This window comes from Pyxicephalus adspersus, chromosome Z, assembly GCF_032062135.1.
Source record: "Pyxicephalus adspersus chromosome Z, UCB_Pads_2.0, whole genome shotgun sequence".
In the NCBI taxonomy this organism is placed as follows: Eukaryota; Metazoa; Chordata; class Amphibia; order Anura; family Pyxicephalidae; genus Pyxicephalus; species Pyxicephalus adspersus.
This window is the reverse complement of record NC_092871.1, coordinates 6,185,950-6,207,584: the sequence shown is the minus strand read 5'-3', so window position 1 is coordinate 6,207,584 and position 21,635 is coordinate 6,185,950. Positions and strand designations below refer to the sequence as shown.

General features: G+C 40.5%; 1 protein-coding gene across 1 annotated transcript in view; it reads left to right on the top strand.

The window, feature by feature from the left end:
• The window catches only part of DIAPH2 (diaphanous related formin 2), a 659,108-nt gene that overhangs the window by 320,162 nt on the left and 317,311 nt on the right, over nucleotides 1-21,635 (top strand). The window contains 1 exon segment of the mRNA XM_072430145.1: nucleotides 20,085-20,186. Coding sequence (XP_072286246.1) covers nucleotides 20,085-20,186 — 102 coding nt within the window.

The following is a 21,635-nucleotide window of genomic DNA, read 5'->3' as shown; positions in this document are numbered from 1 at the left end:
AGAGTGACATTTTTATTTTTTTTATTTTTCTTTGAAGGGCAATTCCAGAATATGGCTTTGAATTATTTTCAAAAAATACAATAGCACCACGGCTGACACATTTGTATTGTGTGGGTGAAAGACCGACACATTGGAGCTGCCATTGTGTTGAAAATTCTGTGCTGATGTTCTCCCACAGCGCATATTGGTGGCTCGATAGAACCTATAGGGACTGGAGTGGGTAGGTTGGTGTGGCAGCTCTTTTACAAGCATGGGCCATGATGGTTGCCTATTTATTTTTTCTCATTTCTATTGAACTACAAATCTGGGTCCATAAATATGTGTAATGGAGCCCCATTGCATATCATTAAGGGGTCCTCCTTGTTCATTTTCCCCATTGACAGTTTTTCCAAAAATACCTTTGTTATATGTATTTACCTATACCTATACCAAATACCTGTTGGTTTTATATGTGCTGCATAGAGGATTTTTACCTTCATACATTTTTTAGTGTTTTCAAGTATATTGCTCTTATTACTATTACTATTGTATTTCTATAGCGCCAACATGTTACAGAGCACTGTGTATTACATAGTGGCTGCAAATGACAGACAGATACAAACAATGACACAGGAGGGGGGGAGGACTCTGACCAAACAGCCTACAATCTATGAGAAAAAAATAACCATGTAGCACGACAATACTTGTTACATAGCTTTACTATTCACATAAAAAAATAACAGATCGCCATCAAGTTTGATGGTCCAGATAAAAGTCATTGTTCCAGAGTTCATAGGAAATTCAAACATGTTTCATGGGCCCAAGACCTCCTTCATCAGGGCTTAAAGTGTATGTTTGGGTAAAACGTTTGAGAGGGTTGGGAATGGGGACAGAGCTGGAACCGTAAGAGATTTTTATTTAGTAATATTCTTGTTATCCAACAATATAAAGGTTATTTGGGTAAGAGGAATATTACTTTTGGGTGGATAGCTTCTACATACCAGCCAATTTTAATGAATGTCTTGGGTTGTAATGATGAAAAAGAGTGAATCTAAAATTGAGCAGCCACATCTGGATTTTCAGTTTTAGATAAAAGTTTATTTTAATACTAGAATGTTGACAACCACAGGGGGCTTGAAGTGCAGATTCCACTGCCTGTGCAAGTCTAGATAATAAGCAAAACATTGAGTTCATGTTTGATGCTTTTGTGTTTCATTCTTACAAGCCCTGATGAGGGGGCAGAACTATAGCCCCCAAGATATGTTCTTTCTAGACCTGAATATCAACCCATGTTCCTTTAATTTGCCCTGCATTATATCCCTCAGTGTCTGCATGGAGGAGTCTGTTACAGGTGGTGTGTCAAACAACATTCTGCACAAGGGGTGGTCTGTCACATGGAAGTGGGGGGTCTGTAAAGGGGGAATCCGTCTCTGGATGTCTGCCTAAAAGAAAAGTACTGTTTTGGAGGGTCTGTTTTATATTTTTTTATTGGTGCCCCCGTACCGGGTAGGGGACTGTATTGAGGCCTGCCACTGGTGGTCTGTGCTGAAGCCGGTCACTGGGGGTCTGTATTGAATTCTGCCTTATGGTCTGTACTGGATTTGTTTACTGAGGTCTGTCACTGGGGGTCAGTTGTGGCTTTTTGTTACTTGGGGGCTGTATTTGAGGTTTGTTATTAGGGGTCACTGCCAACTACCTTGTTATTAGGGGAGGGGTGGTGCTTTCTTGATACTTTCCTCAACCAGCAAAAAGTCTAGAACAGGCATGGGCAAACTATGGCCCGCAGGCCCTATACGGCCTAATGGGGATGTTTCCCCTGGCCCTTTGTGTATTCCGCGGTTCTGGCCAGTGCCACCCCAAGCAGGGTCAGGAGAAGGACCCCGCTGGGGGGGAGCACCAGCTAGAGCCGCAGAACACGTCCCCAGATCTGAGTCTCTGATGGGACAGTGGGCGGGTTGTGTGCAGTGACACAGCCCGCCCACTCTCCCTTTACAAGCTCTGAGCCTGCGATAGGAGAGTGGGTGGGCTGTCACTGCACACAACCCGCCCACTCTCCCATCGCAGGCTCAGATCGACAATGGGAGTGTGGGCGGGGTTATACCATCATGATGTCACATTCAGGGGCATTATGATTGCTTAACCCCGCCCACTCTACCATCAAACCGGCCCCTCTGACAAACTTTTTTTCAGAATGTGGCCCCTGACTAAAAAAGTTGTCCACCCCTGATCTAGAACAAGCCCTAGGTTCAAGTGACAAGTGTTCAATCAGGAATTGAGGAGAAGTCCTCCTCCCAGGGTGAAATAGCAATAGAATTCCTAAAATAGATTGTATCCCATAGTATGGTATATTTCCCAAATACTGAAAATTCACATAAACTTTAATATATAAATGTATTTTTTTTGTCTCTCTTTCACATGGATTTTTGAATACAATCAGCTACTTTAACCCACATTACCCAAATTTACTGTTGTCACCTTCAGGAACTCCTCCCTGAGAAATGTCATGCAGCCATCACTGCCTTTAGGGTTTACATATAGTTTATGTTTTTTGCTTTTGCTACAATCATACTTTCAGATAGAAGTGATATTCTATTTAACATGTTGCGTGTCCTGTAGTTCAAGGTGCCTGCGTTTTAGATACAATAGATAATCATTACAGGTTTAAAGAGGCGTCAGAGGGAAATTAATTCTGTGCGTTAACTTTTGGCTCCGCTGACAATGAGAACAGGCACGGTGCTGCTCCACTAGCTGTCATTCAGTTAGTTAACCAGAGGGAGTCACTTTTGTCCGTTGCATATTTAATTGTGAGCCAGCACACAGACTGAATCCATTCACATGAGTCATACCATTAATAAAATGAATCTTTAATGTTAATCCAGGGAGGACGCCCTCTCCCCCCCCCCCCCCACACACTTCTATCATTCGGAGAGTCACTTTTTTTTTTTTTTTGCATTAAGAAGCATAAAATCCTAATAAATTGTGTCTGCATTGAAGGAGAGAGACAGTAAATTGTTTGGTATTTAAAGATTAACATGGTTTTGTTGTGGTTTTGTCTGGCAATCAATAAAATCAATGTCTATGCTGTTTGTGGAATATAAGTGAAATCTCTGATTAAATGTCAGTGAGGCGAGTCAAGGCGGCTAACGTGGAAAAATAAAAAAACTGATGGACATTCCGTGCGTTACATCAAGAAGATCTGTTGGGAGCTAGGGGACGATGAAGCCTCGGTTAAGAGCTAGGAATACACTAATAAATGTATGGTCGATCTGGATTGATATGATTAGTTGAAGAATATCGATAATTTTTAAACTTGCGCTACTCAATATCCACAATCAAAACTTTGCCATCCCTAGAATTTTGCTGCAGAACAATGCAACTACCTGCCGCTCATACCTGTGGATGAACAATGAGAACATGCTTTGAAAAATCCAATAATCATCAAGCATTTAATCAATGCTTGAGTCAAATTGATCATGGCCCTATTTTTACAATGTTTCATTTTGATTCAATGTCTTTTTTAAATGGAACCTTTATCTTTTTAAAAGTTGCATACTTGGTAAAATTTGAAAGAAAAACCTGTACGTGATTACAAATAAGAATTGATGGTGGTTCTAAATTTTCCACTCCTGCCTGTTGAATAAATCCTCCACCCCTGCCACATGCTGTGGTTTCTTCCATTTGCTTATACATAACTACAGGATGTACCAGTTGGTGGGAGAGACCATATTAAGTAGAAGGGAGGGGGGAGCAGTTATGGCAGCTGAGGAGCAGCAAAGCAGAAAGAAAGGAAGTGAATGTCTGACCCTTAAGTGACGGTGTGACCGTATGGGACAACTAAAGATATTTTCTAAAGATTTATGTAAAGGCAAATGTTTGTTCATTATTTAGCCTGAATCTGATTAAAATACACTCTTTGTAAACCTGCATACACACATGCAATCTTTTATGATCGTTTCCAGCAACAAAAGACTGACAGATGAGCGATAGATCCATCAAATGAAGTGTGCAGGTGGCCCCGCTAACATGCATTGGTATGGTCCACCATGGTGACTCCAATTAGGCCAAGCCAGAACAATAGTGTGCTGGGGTGCATGAAGACATAAAACTCAGTAACACTGAGGGAAATACATTGCAAATGTTTATGATACACAGTGCTTAAGCAAACTAAATTTCATCCAATTAGAGTTAAAATCTGCACCATAAAAACTATTTGCAGCATAAAAAAAGATCCTCGGAAATAAAAAAAATGAATACATAAAAATCTGCCCTTATGTTGGCTTTTTGCAGTGTCGTATTGAATCAATATCATCTCAATATTCACTCACAATAAAGTATGTTTTTCTGTGAGTAGATGGCTGCTAATCTCGGTGACTCTCTTCAGACTGTGAAGTATTTAAGCAGAATGAGTCCGCAGAAAGCCTATTATTTAGGAAATCTATCCCTCCCCCACTCTTCTGTCTTCCATTAAAGTATCATTTTCTGACCTCGTTAATGTTATACAATATGCACAAAAACATCTTCCCCATAAAGGAACACAAAACATCGTCTCATTTAGCTGGAGCTGGGCAGATGGTAAATTTGGAGACCTGATTTGAGTAGGAGAATTTGCAGGTGGAAGCATGTGTTCCTGACAGCGTAACGGCCACTAATCGCACCCAGGATGGGTAATTTACCAAACTACAGTTGCTGTGTCATGAAGGAATCTAACAAAATGTGAGCACAGTGGGATAAGGGGAGTTTTCAAGGCCCAGCCGCTAGGGTTTGTGGGGCGTAGAGATGTGGGAGCTGATTGAAATCTTATTTTGTCCCTGTAAACTTATTAAATCTGACCTCAAGAGATTAGGCTCGGGTGCATTTTGATCCCAATTCCCCACTGGGACTCATCCACTATGGTGGGCATTTGTAGAAAGGAGGCAAGCCTGAAGTTGGGGTAGTTACATTATTTGCACAGCGTGTGCAGTTGTACGCAGTTCCCTAGAGATTCAAGTGCCCATTTATACAAGATGTTTTTTGGGTTGGTACTGATATTCTGTCCACTCCCTGCAGGTGAGAAACTGGATGTATCTTTTTTTTTTTGCTCCCGTTTTGTTGAATAAAAAGGGTCTAAATGTGGCCAGCCCTGGCTGTTGTAAGACAACATGAGCTCCCAAAGAATATTAATATAAAGAATATAACTGTCCTTGAAGCATGTAGCACTGCCCGACATAGCCCAATGCCCCATGCAGTGGGCCTGATCTGCAGATGCCACTTTTAAGTTTTGCAAGTTTTCCATCCTTCTGAAAAGCCAGTTTTCCAAAGTTTTAAAGAGAAAGGTGGAGATTCATACCGTTTAAATGGGGGTGCTGTTATTGCGATAGCATACAAAGATATTTTAGACAATTTGGAAAGAGGGACACAGCATAGCAACGCTGTAACAGGAAGGACCTGAACAAGAGCCTAAAGGGCACTATCACCAGGTATTACTTTAATGGAAGAAGAAGATTAAAAAATATTGAAAGCAACTTTTAAAATCCCATTTCAGTGGTTTCTATATCCTATATTCTATATAGTAATGGGTTTGCATGCACCCAAAACCACTGGGCCCTTTTTTTGGTTCCTTTTCAGCCCGAGCTTCTTGATTTTGCAAAATGACCGAATGGCTGGTTTTAGGTTAAGGCCCCCACCTTCTCTAGGGCTCTAGTTGACAGTATGGCAGGGGTGAAGGGAACTGTAATGATTTGCATTTGGGGGCCTCACCTCATTAATGGACATTGGTGCACCAGGGTCAGTTTAAAAATGTTTTATTGGAATATCCTAAAAGTTAAACCTGACGGTGAGTTTTAGACTTGCCTCAAGACTAAGCTTGGTAGAGGAAGAGAGCCAATTCTAGGTAATTCCACATAAATATATGTTCTGGATTGGTATTCTACTTGTGTGTTCTGAGTAGCAGCACAATAACAGAGCAAAAGGTGAGAAGCGCAATACAAGGATTACCGGCCATTGCTTATAACCGGCTTTGGGAAGGGGAAAAAATTGCTTATGAAAAGAATAAAAAAACTCAAACCTATACCATGAAAAAAAGCTACAATGCAACTAGATCAGGTTTATCCTCCGACCCACCAATGAACTATGGGAAGAAAATGCTATGTAACCAGAACTCCCTTTGTTATATTGATCACAACGGAGAATTACGATGTTTGTTCAGTCTCCGACACATGAGAAAGATCCTTCATTATCATAATCCACTTCATTCTCTGTACAGGTGGATCTAAAATTACACACAAGGAATTCATAATTTTTTTTTTTGGTTCTGATACTTATTTTTTCAACTTTCATGTGAAAGCTTTTATTGTTTCTATTTTCTTTTCTGGAATAATCTTTGTTCTGTTTGCATTTGAATAATTGAGATTTTTTTCATTGTTGGAACAGGTACAGATGAACAATAAAACATAGAGTGGACAGCTGATTATTGTACAAAGCTTGTTTTTAGGGTTTCATTATGAACAGTCTTGCTTGAAATTCTGTTACTTTGGGCTCTCTACTATTCCTTCTTTTCATTGTTAAAAAAAAGCCTTTTTTTTTTTGAAAAACACTCAACCAATTACCGCCGTGTCTCCAATGCTTTCCCGTTTCTCTGCTGGACACTGCATGTCAATAAATCTACTATATGGGTGACCTGGGTGTAGGACGACCCCCAGCCCTGGAAGTAAATAAGCAACTTATCCCACACTCACAGGAGAATACTGCTAGAGAAATGCTAGGTCATTACATGGCACCACTCCCTGCATTATTCGGACCCGGGCAGAATGTGCTGTAAATTTGGAGCTGGGTCTTACATGGAAGGTAATATGCTCCATTGATACCACTGTGATGCAGATTCATGCAGGAAAATACCCTTTTTTTGCATGATAATGGACAATCCTGGGGGCATTTGTGTATCATTGGTTTTGAATAATACCCCAAATAGCCTTACCAGCTCTCCTTCACACACTTGCAGACAGTGTAGCTTGAACAGATTGTGAATGTTAGAACTGGTGATAAAGAAGGCTATTGGACAAAGGAGTAAGGTCATATTCTTTTACATGTCTATAGACAAGCCTTTCTTGACTTTTTTTTTTTTTACATAGAAGAACTCCTGAAATAAGTTTCAGGTCTTCAGAGAGCCACCTTCTATAATTTATATATCGAAAGCTTACATTATATAAGCATGGTGGTCAATGGGAAGAATGTCACCCTTACAGATAGCCAAAAAGATCTATTGGTGCCACTTAAAGCAGATTGAACACCAAAATTTTTACTTTGCATAAAAGGGTAGATGACTCTCTTATGTATAGTAAAAATTAATCAATTGTTTTGTTTAATTTTTTTTTAACCAGGCTGAAACCCCTCTCCTTCTGGAAGCGCAGAACCTTCTGAAATATCTACGTCACGCATCCCAGAAAGCTTCTGGCTGCTTTTTTTTCTGCATGCCCAATCTCGGGCATGCACAGAAGAAGCATTTTTTTTCCCTGTAATAGGAAAAAATGCCAATCTCATGTGAGCACAGAGGGATCAGCACTGTTTTTCTTTTCCCATCTAGAGCACGCAACATCACCCGATCTTGCGTCTGCACAGTGCGAGATGGAGAACATTGCCAGAAGAAAAAAAAAAGGAAGATGGCTGTGCCTGGCACAGAGGAAGCGGCAAGATGGGAGCTGATTCCAGGATGGGGTGGGACCCAAAGAAGGATGGCGCTGTAGAAATAGGGGGCTCTGCGGAAGTAAGGGGAGTGTGAGTTTTGTTTTTTTTGTTCCACTTTAAAATAGCTCAAATAGCTCATTGGTCAAGGAACCACTAGCAATCTCTGGAGGAACCATGGTTAAGAAACACTGCCATAGACTAAATTAGGGGGGCACCCAATGTGAATTTTGTTGACTGACCAACCATAATCCTGCTTCAGGTCTTTTTCTGATCTCTTGCTCTTCTAATAATATTCAATAAATAAGTGTCTCGCCGGTCTCAATTCCTACTAATCTGCTCAGTGAGTTATGCCTAAGAAATATAGGCCTACAATGTAAAATAAATTTCCATGCAAAAAAAAACGCTTTTTGCATGAAAATACGGACAGAATTAGAATGCTAGGGGGGTTAAGGTTAACATCTAGCCACTTGAACAATGGCCTCCATGAAAGTCAGATCTTTCTTTTGAGAAAGCATGATGCAGTAGCGGTAAATAAGTGTTGTGACAACGTATTCTCATGGTATGCCGTTAAGGAGACGAAGAAGCGTTGGAACATTAGGCTGTCATAGCAGCTTATTTTGCTGCCATTGTTTCGTCTTGTAACATCTGATTAGAAGGCATGAATGTGGTGTAATCGCTGCATATATTGTGCACGGTAAAAGCCGCTCCCCATAGTCTGGCGGTCTAATTGTTTCCTGTTTTTATTCTCTAGCTTCCACCCATGCAATTTAATGCTTTGTGTTGTTGATGCACTCCTGCTTGTGTACAGTATCCTTGTTGTGTTGTTTACATCTTGTGTCTGTCAAGCAGAAAACACAATGAAGAAACTTTGTGACTGCAAGCACAATTAAAATCTACTGTACACTAGGTGGATTCAAATCTACATAAACCCAAGGATGAAAAATGTTTTGTATTGTGTCTTGGCATTCCTCAAATAAGAGTGGTTACATCTTTTTTTGTTTTGTTTTTTGATTTTTTTTTTTATCCCTGGAAATCTTCTGCTTCCTGTCCTAGGGTGACAATATTCACCCACTTTATGGAGTAGTAATGTTATCATCTGGGGGCAGGTCTACAGAACACATAGGTATTGTCCCCATTTCATTATATGTATAGTAATAATATCATAGCAATAGGAAAGTTTTTGTTGTGTTGCCGAGATCAAAGTCCACCAGCATTAATACAGGATATTCGTTCCATGTAAGCAACATTTATGTATTAGGTCAAGGGCTATTTATAAAACATTGGGGTGTTGTTTTTTTAACAATGGCAATGAGATGTACTTGAGTGGGTGAACATACCAAAACTGAATGTCGTCCTTTTGATGGCAAATTAATGTTTAGTTAGGATGAATGTAGCGAAATTGAATGTTTTTTCAATATTGGAGAGGGTGAAGGTGCCCCCAGTTTGGCTAAGTAAAAGTTCTTTGAAGTTCAATGAATATGATCTAGTGGAACCTAATTGTAGCCTTAGCTGAATCTTCCAATCCTTCTACTCTTCCTCCATATGATCTTCAGCCACCGTAATTGGCCAGTCTGGGATGGGGTAAGTCCTGTGCAATTTTGTGGAAATTCATTCAGTCCTTGCAAGCACCAGGCAAACTGGGATTTGGCAGTTCCATGGAGTGATCAGTCAGATAAAAAATATGATAGAATCCATAACAAACATTTCCTCTACAGTTTCCCATTTCTAAAACTTCTCTTGGTTAGTTCTTGATGATCTGGTTTCTTTCCCCAATACTAAGCAATTTCTTATTACAATGAATATTTATTTTGCATCTCAAGCTTTTTGCATCATTTGGAATGCTGCTCCTACAAATATCGTTATTCGAAAAATTCTCACATTCTGTAAAATGCGGCCAGTGACATGTTTGGGATTAAATTGCTCCCAGAATGGAAAGCCCTATGCAACTAATTAGACAAGGAGAACAATTAGTTAGGTTGTAGCTACAGATTTATAGACATTTCCCTCCAATCGTATTGTGACCCTTAGACTTTGCCATGACCTCTCACTGCAGGAATTCTGGGAACAAGGTGTCTCTAATGCCTGTGGATGCAATGGAAATCCATATTGGTGCTTTGTCTACCCCATGTATCTTCTGGAAACCTCAGCTTGTTTTGGTGTACATGATGGAAGAAACATCACAAGGAGTATCGGTCTGCCTGGGGCTGCTGGAGCTTTGGGGCTGGTTTTTCTTTTTTTTTTTCGATATTTATTTTTTTCCCAATATGCTAACATCAATAGCATCAAAGGAAGGAGTGGGAGGGTTTAAAGCATCTCTTGTCTTAGAGGTATTTTGTGGAATCACGCAGTTGCATTAGAGAAGGGAAAGCGGATTATGTTGTTTGTGAGTTAGAAAACAGAAAGTGCGAGTTTGTCGACAAATAAAATATTCCCTTTTAATCTACTGTCTGGATCAATGTAACTTGTCTCATAGCAAACCAAGCTATGTCTGCTGATATTAGTTTTCAATCTGTTCTGCACAATCATTTGGGCACCCGTGGTCTGATATGTTTTGCTGATTTTCTAAATGGAGAAAAGTAAAGATTCAGTTTTGCCAGGAAACATATTCACTTAAGTACTTGCACCCAACTTGTGTCCCTTTAGCATTTATTGTAACATCTTTAGCAACCCCACAGACAGAAGTGTATTCTTTATATAGGTGCTTATTCACAGAAGTGAAAGAAACATTTTCCTTAGGTTGGGTTCCAGTGTTTAATTATTTTTGCTTTATTTATTTCAAACAGTCTTTTTTTATTCTTGCTCTGTTTTATTATTACATAATGGCTTTTGCTTGGAGAAAAATCAAAAGTGGACTAATTAATGTTTAGGTGGGCTGTAAAGAGCACAAAAGTGGATTTGTAAAAAGAATATAAAAGAAGTTTTCTAGTGATTTCCCGTGAATTGTCTCCTGAAGATTGTTCCTAGGTTGAAAGACTATAATATGTGTACCCATCTTCTGTACAATGTCTGCAGCATCTGACCCTCTACTGCAATATATATGGAGTTCCTAACCATCTCTAGTAGTATGTCTGCAGTCTCTAACCATCTCCTGTACAATGTCTGCAGTCTCTAACCATCTCCAATGTCTGCAGTCTCTATCCATCTCCTGTACAATGTCTGCAGTCTCTGTCCATCTCCTGTACAATGTCTGCAGTCTCTAACCATCTCCTGTTCAATGTCTGCAGTCTCTGACCCTCTCCTGTAGTATGTCTGCAGCATTAAATAAATAATAAACACATATTGGGGATGGGGTGCTCTGTGGTCCACAGAAGAAGCTGAGAACAATAAAGCTAATACCGGTGTTGTGGCTGTGGAAATTTGTGCCCACTAAGTGGAATAACATTTACGAGGTCAGATTTGATGTAGGATGAGGAGACCTGGCTAACAGCAGGAAACCCAAAGGTCTTCAGTACTAAATGGTAAATCCATGCCTTTTATAGAGCTGGATTTATACTCAGGAGCACAGTCATGCTGGAATAGAAAAATAATTTCCTGATACTGTTTCCATTTGATTAGAAGCTCATAACTGTCTAGAATGTTAGTATGTTGTAATATTAATAGGACCTTTAAGTAGAAACAACTCCAAAGCTACAAGCCATGTCCAAAATTTTGCCCAAATAGGTAGCGGTGATGGTCAGCTGTCCACATACTCTTGGCAATATGGTGTATTTTGTCAGGGTATACAGTTCACCAGTAAATATTTAACACATAGCACATATATAGCTGTTTGGTTTAAGCTTTGCTTTAAATTCCCCAAAAGTTACAAAAAAAACTTTTGATTCACATTGTTTTTCCTAAAATCGTGATGATGTAATATGTTTATTTGTGCCTTGACATTATGGTTACATTTCCCTACCTTCCCGAACACCTACCGCTAACCCCATCAAGCCTCTTACCCAACAAACCCTTGATCAGTTCATTGTTGAACTTCCTCGGCTCCAGCCGGCCCGTCCACTCTCATGATTAAATCTCACATCCTACCTTCACTACAAGACTTTACCTATGAATAAAAAGGAATTGATGGTAATTGCTGCTGTAAAATGTTTACTTTTTTTTCCTTTACAATTTCTCTAAAATACAAAGTAGGAGTAACTCCTGTTCAGAATGAGAAAATAAAACCTCACCTTGAGCCCTCATTAGTCTACAGACAGCAGCGCTAAGTAATGGCGTGCACAGCATATAAACCGGAGCCCATTGAGTTATTTGATTAGTTGATGCCACATTTATCCACTTTTCTTGTGTGCATGTTCCCTGGAGAATGCTTTCCAATTTCCAAACTTTATGAAGTTTGTTGGGAGAGTTTTCAGACATGACTCTTTGTAAAACCTCCCATGTTCAATAGTCAGTGGCTTGAAAGAACACATCTGTTTTTTTGCAGTTTAAAGACAAAAAATAGGTGTGTGTGTACAGTATACGTGTATGCATATGTTTTCTTAGTCAAGGGAAAAGACACATCAAGAACATCAAGTCTGCCCCCCAAAAAATAATAAAGACAATAACATAACATAATAGCCCTACCTGATAGCAAATTTTTGAAGTGGGATTTTAGTTTAAAAACTTAGTTGATCCAGAGGAAAGAAAGCAATATTCCTAATCATTACTATCATGGTAATTATTGTTTAGCCCAATTTCCTTAAAAAGGAAACAAAAAATACTTTTTAATCATATGCAATAAGAATGTAGTATACATAAAATCTTTATAACCACTGACTGTTATGGGGAATAACATTGATCCTTGTGACAATCAAGGGTTGGAATATACAAGTCAGTGAGTGTTGGTTCTTGGTGGTGATTTGTGATGTGGAATCATAAGGATGTCTTGTGCTGTGTCCCCGGTATGTAGTGCTTGACACCTACCAAAAGTAGCCCAAGGAAAGACTATTGGTCAACCAATGACTTGGTCATGGGCATCCATACCCTAATGATGTGCATTGGGTATGGATAGCCCATCTAGTATGATCCCACAAAAGGTGCTGTAGCACAAATTACTGCCAAATACAATGCCAAATCCACAACAAGAAGGTGTTAGAGAACATTGAGCATCACAGCTTGCTGGGTTCAGGATGGTGTAGCGGCAGACCAGTCACAGTGTCTGTGCTGATCCCTGTTTACAACCTACAATACCTGTAATGGGGATGTAAGCATCAGAACTGGACCAGTGGAAGAAGTGTGGCTGGTGGAAGTGTGTTAGGAAATGCTCATCTGTCGGGCGACTCCTCAGTATAAAACACTGTTTGTTCTGTCCAGCAAAGTCATTAGCAGCAGCCACTGCTTCCCTTTAGTTGTGCAACCTGGTGTATTTTTAGGCATGTCCAGCATCCATTGCTAGACTGTGCACAGCTGAATGGGATTCTAGAGTCTTATCAGCTCCTGACTTTGCTATTGGCTGCTGGGACTTTATAGCCTCTCTGCTCCCAGTCACCAGTGCCTGTATTGCGTATAGCTGGGATAATCTGTGCTGAAGTTTGTTTTGTCTGATTTATTGTTGCCGATCCTGCCTGTTTCTGATTTGCGAGTTTATGCTGCCTGGACCGACCTTTGCCTGTGGCCCGGACTCTGCTTGTGTTTTTCCCTTGTGTACTTCGTTTGGTGGATGGATATTTGGTGTATGACCTCTGCTTTGTATTCTGGACTTGGCTCTGTTGGAATCTTTACACTGCTTTATATGTGGGCTCCTTGCTTGCTGCCAGCCCATTCCCAGACACCATCCCTCGCGCACCAAGTCCTGGGGGTAACCAGTGCTGGGAGATGCAACCAGTCTCCCGAGGCTGTGATTGGGCTTACTAAAGGTGAAGACTGCGATGTTAGATTGGGGGACTGGTGTCTGGTGAGGACTGGTGCTGACCAGGGCCTTACAATGTGTCTGGCTAGGTGCACCTGTGCCATCTTTGACCGTAGACTTGATTGGACAGTCGTCTTCTTCCCATGTGTCAACGTTTATGCATGTTGTACATAAAGATTTGTCATTTACAGCCCTTTTTATTGAAATACTCTGTGTAATCTAATAATTTTTAAAAAGAAAAAATATTATGCAAATATAAACGATATCAGTTCCCCTTTAATATCTTCTGTTCTTCTAAAACTGGGAAGCCAGTTCTTGGAGCCAATTAGAATTTGCACACAGCATGCATTTGCAGACAAGGGCGATGACCCCATCTGTTTTCTGTTGACCCATCAGCAAGTTTTTGCAAATCAGACTTTTATTGCTGCAGTAGTGTTTAGAAATCTAGCTTTTAGGGTTGCCTGGACCTCAAGACCAGCTACACCAAATAAAATATTGGTGCTCTGCTTGCTTTATAATACCAAATAATGCTTTAAGCTGTCTGCAGCACAGCGGAGAAATAATGTTCATTTTTGGAATAGGGATTGTGGAATGAAAAGTTAGCACTGAAGGACTGATTTGACCTTCTTACCTTAGGGTGCACCCTTGGGGGTGTTACCCTTGACCTGCCAATGGTATAGTTTATTCTTACTTTTGCCTTTTCTTGCCCCACCCGAGATTCCCTTCCCTGGTGACCTAATCCTCATTAATTACAACTGGTTGATTTTGTTTGCTAAAACCTTATGTCTCCGACGGGCGTCTAAATTAAGGGCAAAGTTTTCCCCGTTATTTCAGCTCTCGTTAGAAGTTGAAATCGCCCCCCTCCCAAACATCTTTCAGAACTCCCTGTCATTATTAGTCAGCCATGTATCTGGAGGTTAAAAGGCTGCGTTAACCTTGCAGGGGAATTTACATATTTGTGGGGAAATGTCAAACAGCTGAGCCATCTCTCCAGCTTTTAACATAAAAATACCCCCGAGAGATCGACTAATAAGCATATTTAGATAGAATTGCTTCTCTCGCTGAAGGCGGTGTTGTGTCTGTTGAAAGAAAACAAAGCTGTTTGATGATGTGGACCCAGACTGTGGTCCACGGGCCCTGGAACGGGCTGCTGATATTGCAGGAAGCCGAGGGAGGCTGCCAAATCCGATCTGGCAACGCGTGAAACAAAAAAACGAGTCGGTCAATGATGTTTGTACGGTATGCACTTGAGTGGCTACGTTAACACAACAGCGCAAAATGACTGATCAAAGTATATGGGCTCCAAACTTCAAAGTGTACTGCGGGCCATTTGTTTTTAGTGTTGAATAGTGTAGGGGAGGGTTAGAACCTCCGCCAGATTTTTCTGTGTCTCATTGGAGTAATTGAAATGTTTTTATTAGTGAAGTCAGCACAGCAAAGGGAAATATTGTAATTTGCTTTGTGCCAATGTGCTGATGGTGTTTTGGGGCTTCATAGGTACCCTTTTATCAAGGGTACTTGGATTTTACTGGGGGTAAAATATGGTATATATCAAAAACATCTTTTATTTTATAATTTCATTGGCATGCAAATAAAAAAAGGGCAAATGGATCTCAACAGAAATTTTGTAAAGACTTAAAGCTACCTATACTCTACGCCTATGGTGCAAGGGTATTATTTGGCAATGTTCTCCGTCCAGCCCAGGTCTCACAGAGGACTAACGGACCCCTTACCCTTTTATTATAGAGGTGATCGGTGCTAACACACTCCTTTACTAGGATGACAACGCTTCTCCTCCATGGTGAGTATGGTCATCCTAGTCAGGTTCTCTTTATTTTCACCATCTAGGGAACATGCGCACCATGGAGCAATCATCAAAAGCCTGAATTGGAAACATTGTACCACCATTTTGGGGTGTATGTCCTAAAGGCTAATTTTACATTGTAAACACATTTTAAGGAATTTGAAAGCCCGACCATAAACAAGGTCAGATGAGGCCGTCTCCATTGACGCAGTGCTCTCTACACAAACGCTCAGAGCATGAGATGCAAAGTCTGATAACATGTGCTTAGTTAGCATTTGTGCATGGGTACAACGCTTCCTCTTTGTAGGGGTCCCTTGGGGCGGGGGTACGCACGCACGACGAATAATTTAAACTTTTGACATCTTATCGGTTTGATGCAGCAGTTCAAACTCTTCGACAAGGCTGCCTAACGTCCCCGGTGAACAACGAGCAATGTGCGTCGTATGATAATGCAGAGACACTGTCTGCAACTTTTGTTCCTGCCATTGTTTCCGAGCTTGTTCCAGAGGAAAGGAATTACGGAGATTTGAGCAGAACTCTGCACTTGAAGTTGAGCGTTATCAGTCTGTGTTTTTGTGGCGCTGTCCCTCGAGCAGAGGTTAACTGGGGACATCAGGAAATGTGATGGGTTCTTCCAAACAGGTGCACTGTAAAGGAGTTATTTGAAGGGATGACAAGGAAATATGAAAGAATAAGGACATCCATGTTATCAAAATACAATTTTCAATTCAGAAGCCATTAATAGAGAAGAATGATAAAAAAAAAGCCCCCACTGTCACCTCTCCAGCTGATCCCAACTGGGGCTGGATATTGGGATGTCTGCACAGATAGCTTACAAGACCCTGTCTCTGGACCAATAATTTTAACAACAATCTCACTACAAGATTATATGACCATTTAATTAATATGTTCTTCACCTCTAAAAATGTCATTGTGTTGAGATTAAAAAAGCCTTGAGGTGGCAGCTGGGTGCCACCATTTTGGAGATACATCAGCAACCCCAGTAGACGTTCAGTTCCCTTTTTCCTATTGCTTTATAAATATGTCACCAAAGCATTATTTTAATTTTAGGATTTGATTCCTGCTTGTTTGTTTCTTTAATCTCAACAATAAGATTATTCAAGCTGTTTAGAGATCAATGGTTAGCTTAATTATGACGTGGTTGGGTTTCCTCTAGGTTCAAGCAACACACTTAGTGCTTACCCCAAACCTGGATTGGTGTACTCTTCTTGCCATGCAGTTTTGGGGTGCAATTTTATTGGCAGGTGGTGGTTGGGAGTGGTATAGCGTAACCCTTTGCCCCTTTAGTCTTTCCAGAATTTTTGTTCACAGTGGCTTTCTAAACATTTTCACCATAGGGGAACCCTTAAAATAACTTTCAGTTCTTGGGGAACCAATATTTAATTTACACAGTTCATTAGCCTGGTGCTAAATAGGATTAATGCTTATTACATTGTTTGCCAGTTTAAAGTTTTCAACCCTCATAGATAGCCAAATAGATCATTGGTGTTAATAGTAACTGACCTGAGAGTCACAAATTGCTCAAATAACCCCCTGGTTAAGAAACATTGATGTAAAGCATTCATTGAAAACAAAACATCCTCTCTGGCTTTCGGGGATGAGGAAGAATGCCTCTGGCATTCTCACGGAAATTTTCTCGAAGTTCAGGAAAATCCTTCTGTCGGTGAGCGATCCCCCGGCAAGCCCTCATTCTGACCTGTAGTGCCCAGGGATCTCTCACTGGCAGGAGGATTCTCACGGCTCCATTCATAAATGCAGCCGCGGTACTCCTCCTCTCAGAGTCCCGAGTCATGCGGCTTGTGCGTATGAATGAACATGGTCGTGGGAAAAATCAGAGGATTTTTCCCACGCTGCATTCATTCATGAGCAGCCAGCGAGACTCTCACTGTGTTCCTGGATAGAGAAACTCTATCCAAGAACACATACTTCAGGGCTGACAGCTCCGCTTCTCTGATTGCTGTTGCCGCCCTGTAGTATGTGTAGTATGTATTCCTGGATAGAGTTTCTCTATTCAAGAACACAGGACTCCTGTGTTCTTGGATAGAGAAACTCGATCCAAGAACACCTACAACTAGTAAGGGGCTGCAAGCTGACTCCTCCACTCCCCTGATTGGTGTTACAGGTCCCAAAAATTTGGTCTCGCTGGCCGAATTTGCAAAGGCTGTTCTCGCCTACATGTTTGTGAGAACGGCCCAATTCCGCCGCAAGACCCAATTAAATAAATTCGCTCACTCATCCCTACTGGCTTTAAGCTAAATAGGTTTGTTCTCTCTTTAAGATTGCAATCTCAATGTATTCCTGTTCAAGGTTGCCCAAAAATCAGTTGGTACGGAAGGAATAAGCAAATGATGTTTCTACGTACTAAATTTCAATGTGTAATTTTGGGGGATTTTAGGGATTTGTGTAAGTAAGATCTGCAGATACCTTTGTTTTCTTTAGTCCTACTATTCTTTAGACTGAGTTGCTAAAAGGTTAAATTTGATTCCTTTGTAGGCCATTCTTTGTAGGCCAGTCAGACAAACAAGTCTGTACGAAGTTTCGAACAATCGGCTCCATAGTAAGAGGCTGTATTTTTTTATAAACCAGCTGTTCTGGATGTACAGTTTACCCCTGTAAAGGAATGATTTGCATGTCTTTGCCATCTATCTTTACAGAGGACCAAAAAAAATCCCCTCCTATGCCCAACATTAAAGGAAAGTCCAGCAGGAGAGAACTTCTGATACAATTCCTTGCATTTTTTTCTTATTTTTTTTTTTGGAATGTATATATAATTTTTTTTCCCCAGCACTTTAAATGTTTTGTCGCTCAAAAGCATATACAGACGTTACACAGGACATCCCAATCATTACTTTTTCAAAAAAATTCCAAATCTGACCTGTTACTGTCTTATTATGTAAAATGTGTATATATATATAATTCACTTACCTCTCTGATGTTTTTTTTTTCTCCACCAAAACTCCTTGGAATCTCTGCAACCCTTTAATATTTCTTTGTCAATGGCTTTTCTGCCTTGTCAGGGTTAATATCCCCCAGTTTGGGAACATAAAAAGAAAGGTTATCATTTGGCAGCCAGAAAAAGGCCAACCTGGATCATCGCCTTCACTTAACTAACCTTTAAGAACGCAATTAACATTTAAGGAAAATAAAATTTTTAGGAACAGTATAAAATAATTGCCAAATTTTTAATGGTTTGTGTTCCTGTAAGAGTTCCTTAATGCACCTTTAGCGCTGACGATCAGCATATCAGGAGATTGCCCTGTCTCCATAAAATATTCAGCTTTATTAAGGTTAAATAGCAAAACTATCGAACCGAGTTTGGGCTTTGATTTTTTTTTTCCCAGTGAGTACCTAAAGAGTTTTTATTAGTACAGGAACTGATGATGATTAATTTTGTATTTTGCATCTACACGATGGATCTGAGATGCTCTTCTGCAACCAAACTGCAGTTCTCTGTGCAGAACGGTCTATGATAGCATTGGGAACCTGTTTTTTGTTATCAGAGGCCACTAGTGGAGTCTTCATTAGAATATATGGAGAATACAACCCAATAGGAAAATATTAAATTCCCCCCATCCTCCCCCAGCTACCGCCATCACCACCTATTGTAACAGTAGCAGTAAAGTACTGGTGGTATGCAAGCGCTGCCCAACTTCATTTAAAAATGGGTTAAGTTTTGTTTTATACATAGGATCCCTTGCAATCATATTCAGAAAGATTTTTCGATTGACAATGGGCTAGACCACAGACTTACACCACTTTTTCACACATGGCACACCTCGTGCTTTTAGTGTGATTGCTCTGTTGTAGATAAATTTGTAAGTAGACGGAGCTGGGACCTTCAGACCTCCCAGTATACATAATCACACAGCTGACAACAGTAGGTTCCAAAGGGACGGCCATCAGAAATTTCTGGGCTCCCACTTGGTAAACTTCGTACTCCACCACCGACATGTTTAAAAGTTCCTGAGTTGAAAATATCAAGCTCCTTTGATTAAGGCCTGGTATTCCCCCCCAATGATGCCCCTAAACAGGTTGCAGAAACAAATAACTTAAGGGTATCAATGACCATCAAAATCCATCATGTTGGAAAACATTCAATTTGTATGTCGATATCAAGATTTTTCATATCTCTGGAGGTCTTGGGGGGAATTTGAATCCTGGGGTCACCCAGTTATGTATGAATTAAATGAAGAATGTAAAATTCTGGTCCAACCCATCTGCCACTCCCCCACCTCCCTATTGTTCAGCGAAGCTACATTATAACAAAATGGGACTTGTAATGGGGTTTAAAATATCCGTAGAAGTATAATTGGGTATTGGATGGTCCCCAGCTCATGCTTAAGCTAGGCATTAAAACAAAAATTAATCTGTTTTGACTTAAAATCAGGGTTGATGTTGACTGAATGCATTTGCAAATACATGATAAATCCACACTGCTGGGCCAAGGCACCTTGGATAATTGGATTTCAAATTCTAAACAATCTGGGTTTTCCAATCTGGGACATATGTAGCAATCTATAGAGAGCAGGCTTACCTAGAGGTCAGAATGCAAATGTGACCATTACTTTTGGAAAAAAAAATATACATATTGCCAAACAAAATGTTTGGTGCTACATTCAAGACATGTGAACCAAAAATGACAAATCACTTGACAAAGTTGTGCACTGCCTGTGAAGTGCTGCAAAGATTTGACATTTGTTTTGCAGCTCATTGCTGGTGCAATAACATGAAGAACACATCAGAAATTGGATTAACACTTAACTGACTTTGTTCTTACAATAAATTTGATTTGTCTTTCAGAATCTTATCAAGAACCTCCCTGAGCAGAAGGAACTGACCGCACTGTCGCAGCTGAAGAGTGAATACGAAGACCTGTGCGAGCCGGAGCAATTTGGAGTTGTGGTATGTACCAAAAGAAAAAAAAAAAAGCAATAATTCAGGCAGGATTTGTCATCTGTCAGGCGGCATAAAAAGAAAGACATTTCAATTGCGTATTGATTTTCCCATTATAGTAGTAACTACTTACATTGCCGTGCGAGAAAACTGGCCTGCTGCCTTTTGGTAATATTATTTATCAGAGGCTAGCCAGAGCAAGAGGAAAACAGAGCTGGGAATTCATTCCGAAAGATGTGGAGGGGGGTGTATAACCGTATTTATTTAGAGGAGGGAGACATGGCGGATTGTTTGTGAAACTCTCTGGTGGAATTGTATAGCCGAGGCACCGAAGGGTCAGACGGTCCCAAAACTGATATTTTGCTGCTGCCTTTCGAACCGGTTAGATTCTGCCGATAAGAAAATACATTTAAAAAAAATATATCATTAAGCAAGTTGTAAGTGGGGGTAGAGCTCAGAAAAAAATATCCTAAGCAACTCGTTGAGTTTTATAAAGAAGCTGCGTCACATATTGGACGCCACTCGGAAGACACTTTTGCCACTTGCGACAGCAAAGCCCCCACTTATAAGAATATTAGATTACAGCCACAATACGGCTCAGCCCCAAACAAAGCTGAGTGTCACAATTAACACATCGTTGTGATATCATGACATAGATGGAGTGCATTATGTTGTGGACAATGCTGCCCATAAATGGCCATTGACATGAATGGAGCGCTAATGAGGAAAATTGCCATTCAGGGTTGAAGAGTGTATCTGCTGAAGAATTAAAAACAAGGAATGAGATCATCACTCCAGAGTGGTGCGGTGTTGTCCAGATTTTGCAAAAGATGCTGCTGTGCCAGTTTATGGTTTCTGATATATACAGTAACAATGTATTCAGCTGAAAATGTAACATATTGTACCCGGATTGGCATGGTGTAAATATTCTAAAGTGACAAAAGGCACATTTTGGATAGCTTCATACTGGTGGTGAAGTTGTGGTGCATTTACCCCTTACTCAGGCCAGGTGCCATTGCCTCTCCAGAGGTTGATCCCTGTGGCAGCTCAATGGAGAATAAATGGAGGTGGCAGTAAGTGATACAGTACCGCTCACTGCTGGTAAATCAGCAGACATTGGTTCTTTAGGAACCAGCACTTCCTTGCGAGTTTTTGAGCTGCAGGCAAGTTGCCAGCCGCCCGGAGCCGTGCTGGATTTCTTGATCTCAAGGCAGGTGTGAACCTACCCTTTGACTGAATGCAGAAGATAACTTATTATCTCACAATATTTTAGGAAATAAGAGAATTTTCTAAATATGATCTGCCACATCTGGCCTCCACAATCCCAGACTTTCACTATTCTTGGCATTGCAGTGCACCACAATGGATAGAAGTGTTTTACTGTGAATATGTGTTGGAGCTGCAATGCCTTATTACATCAGGGCACCAGCATAAATGGCAACCCACTGGAGACGTTTC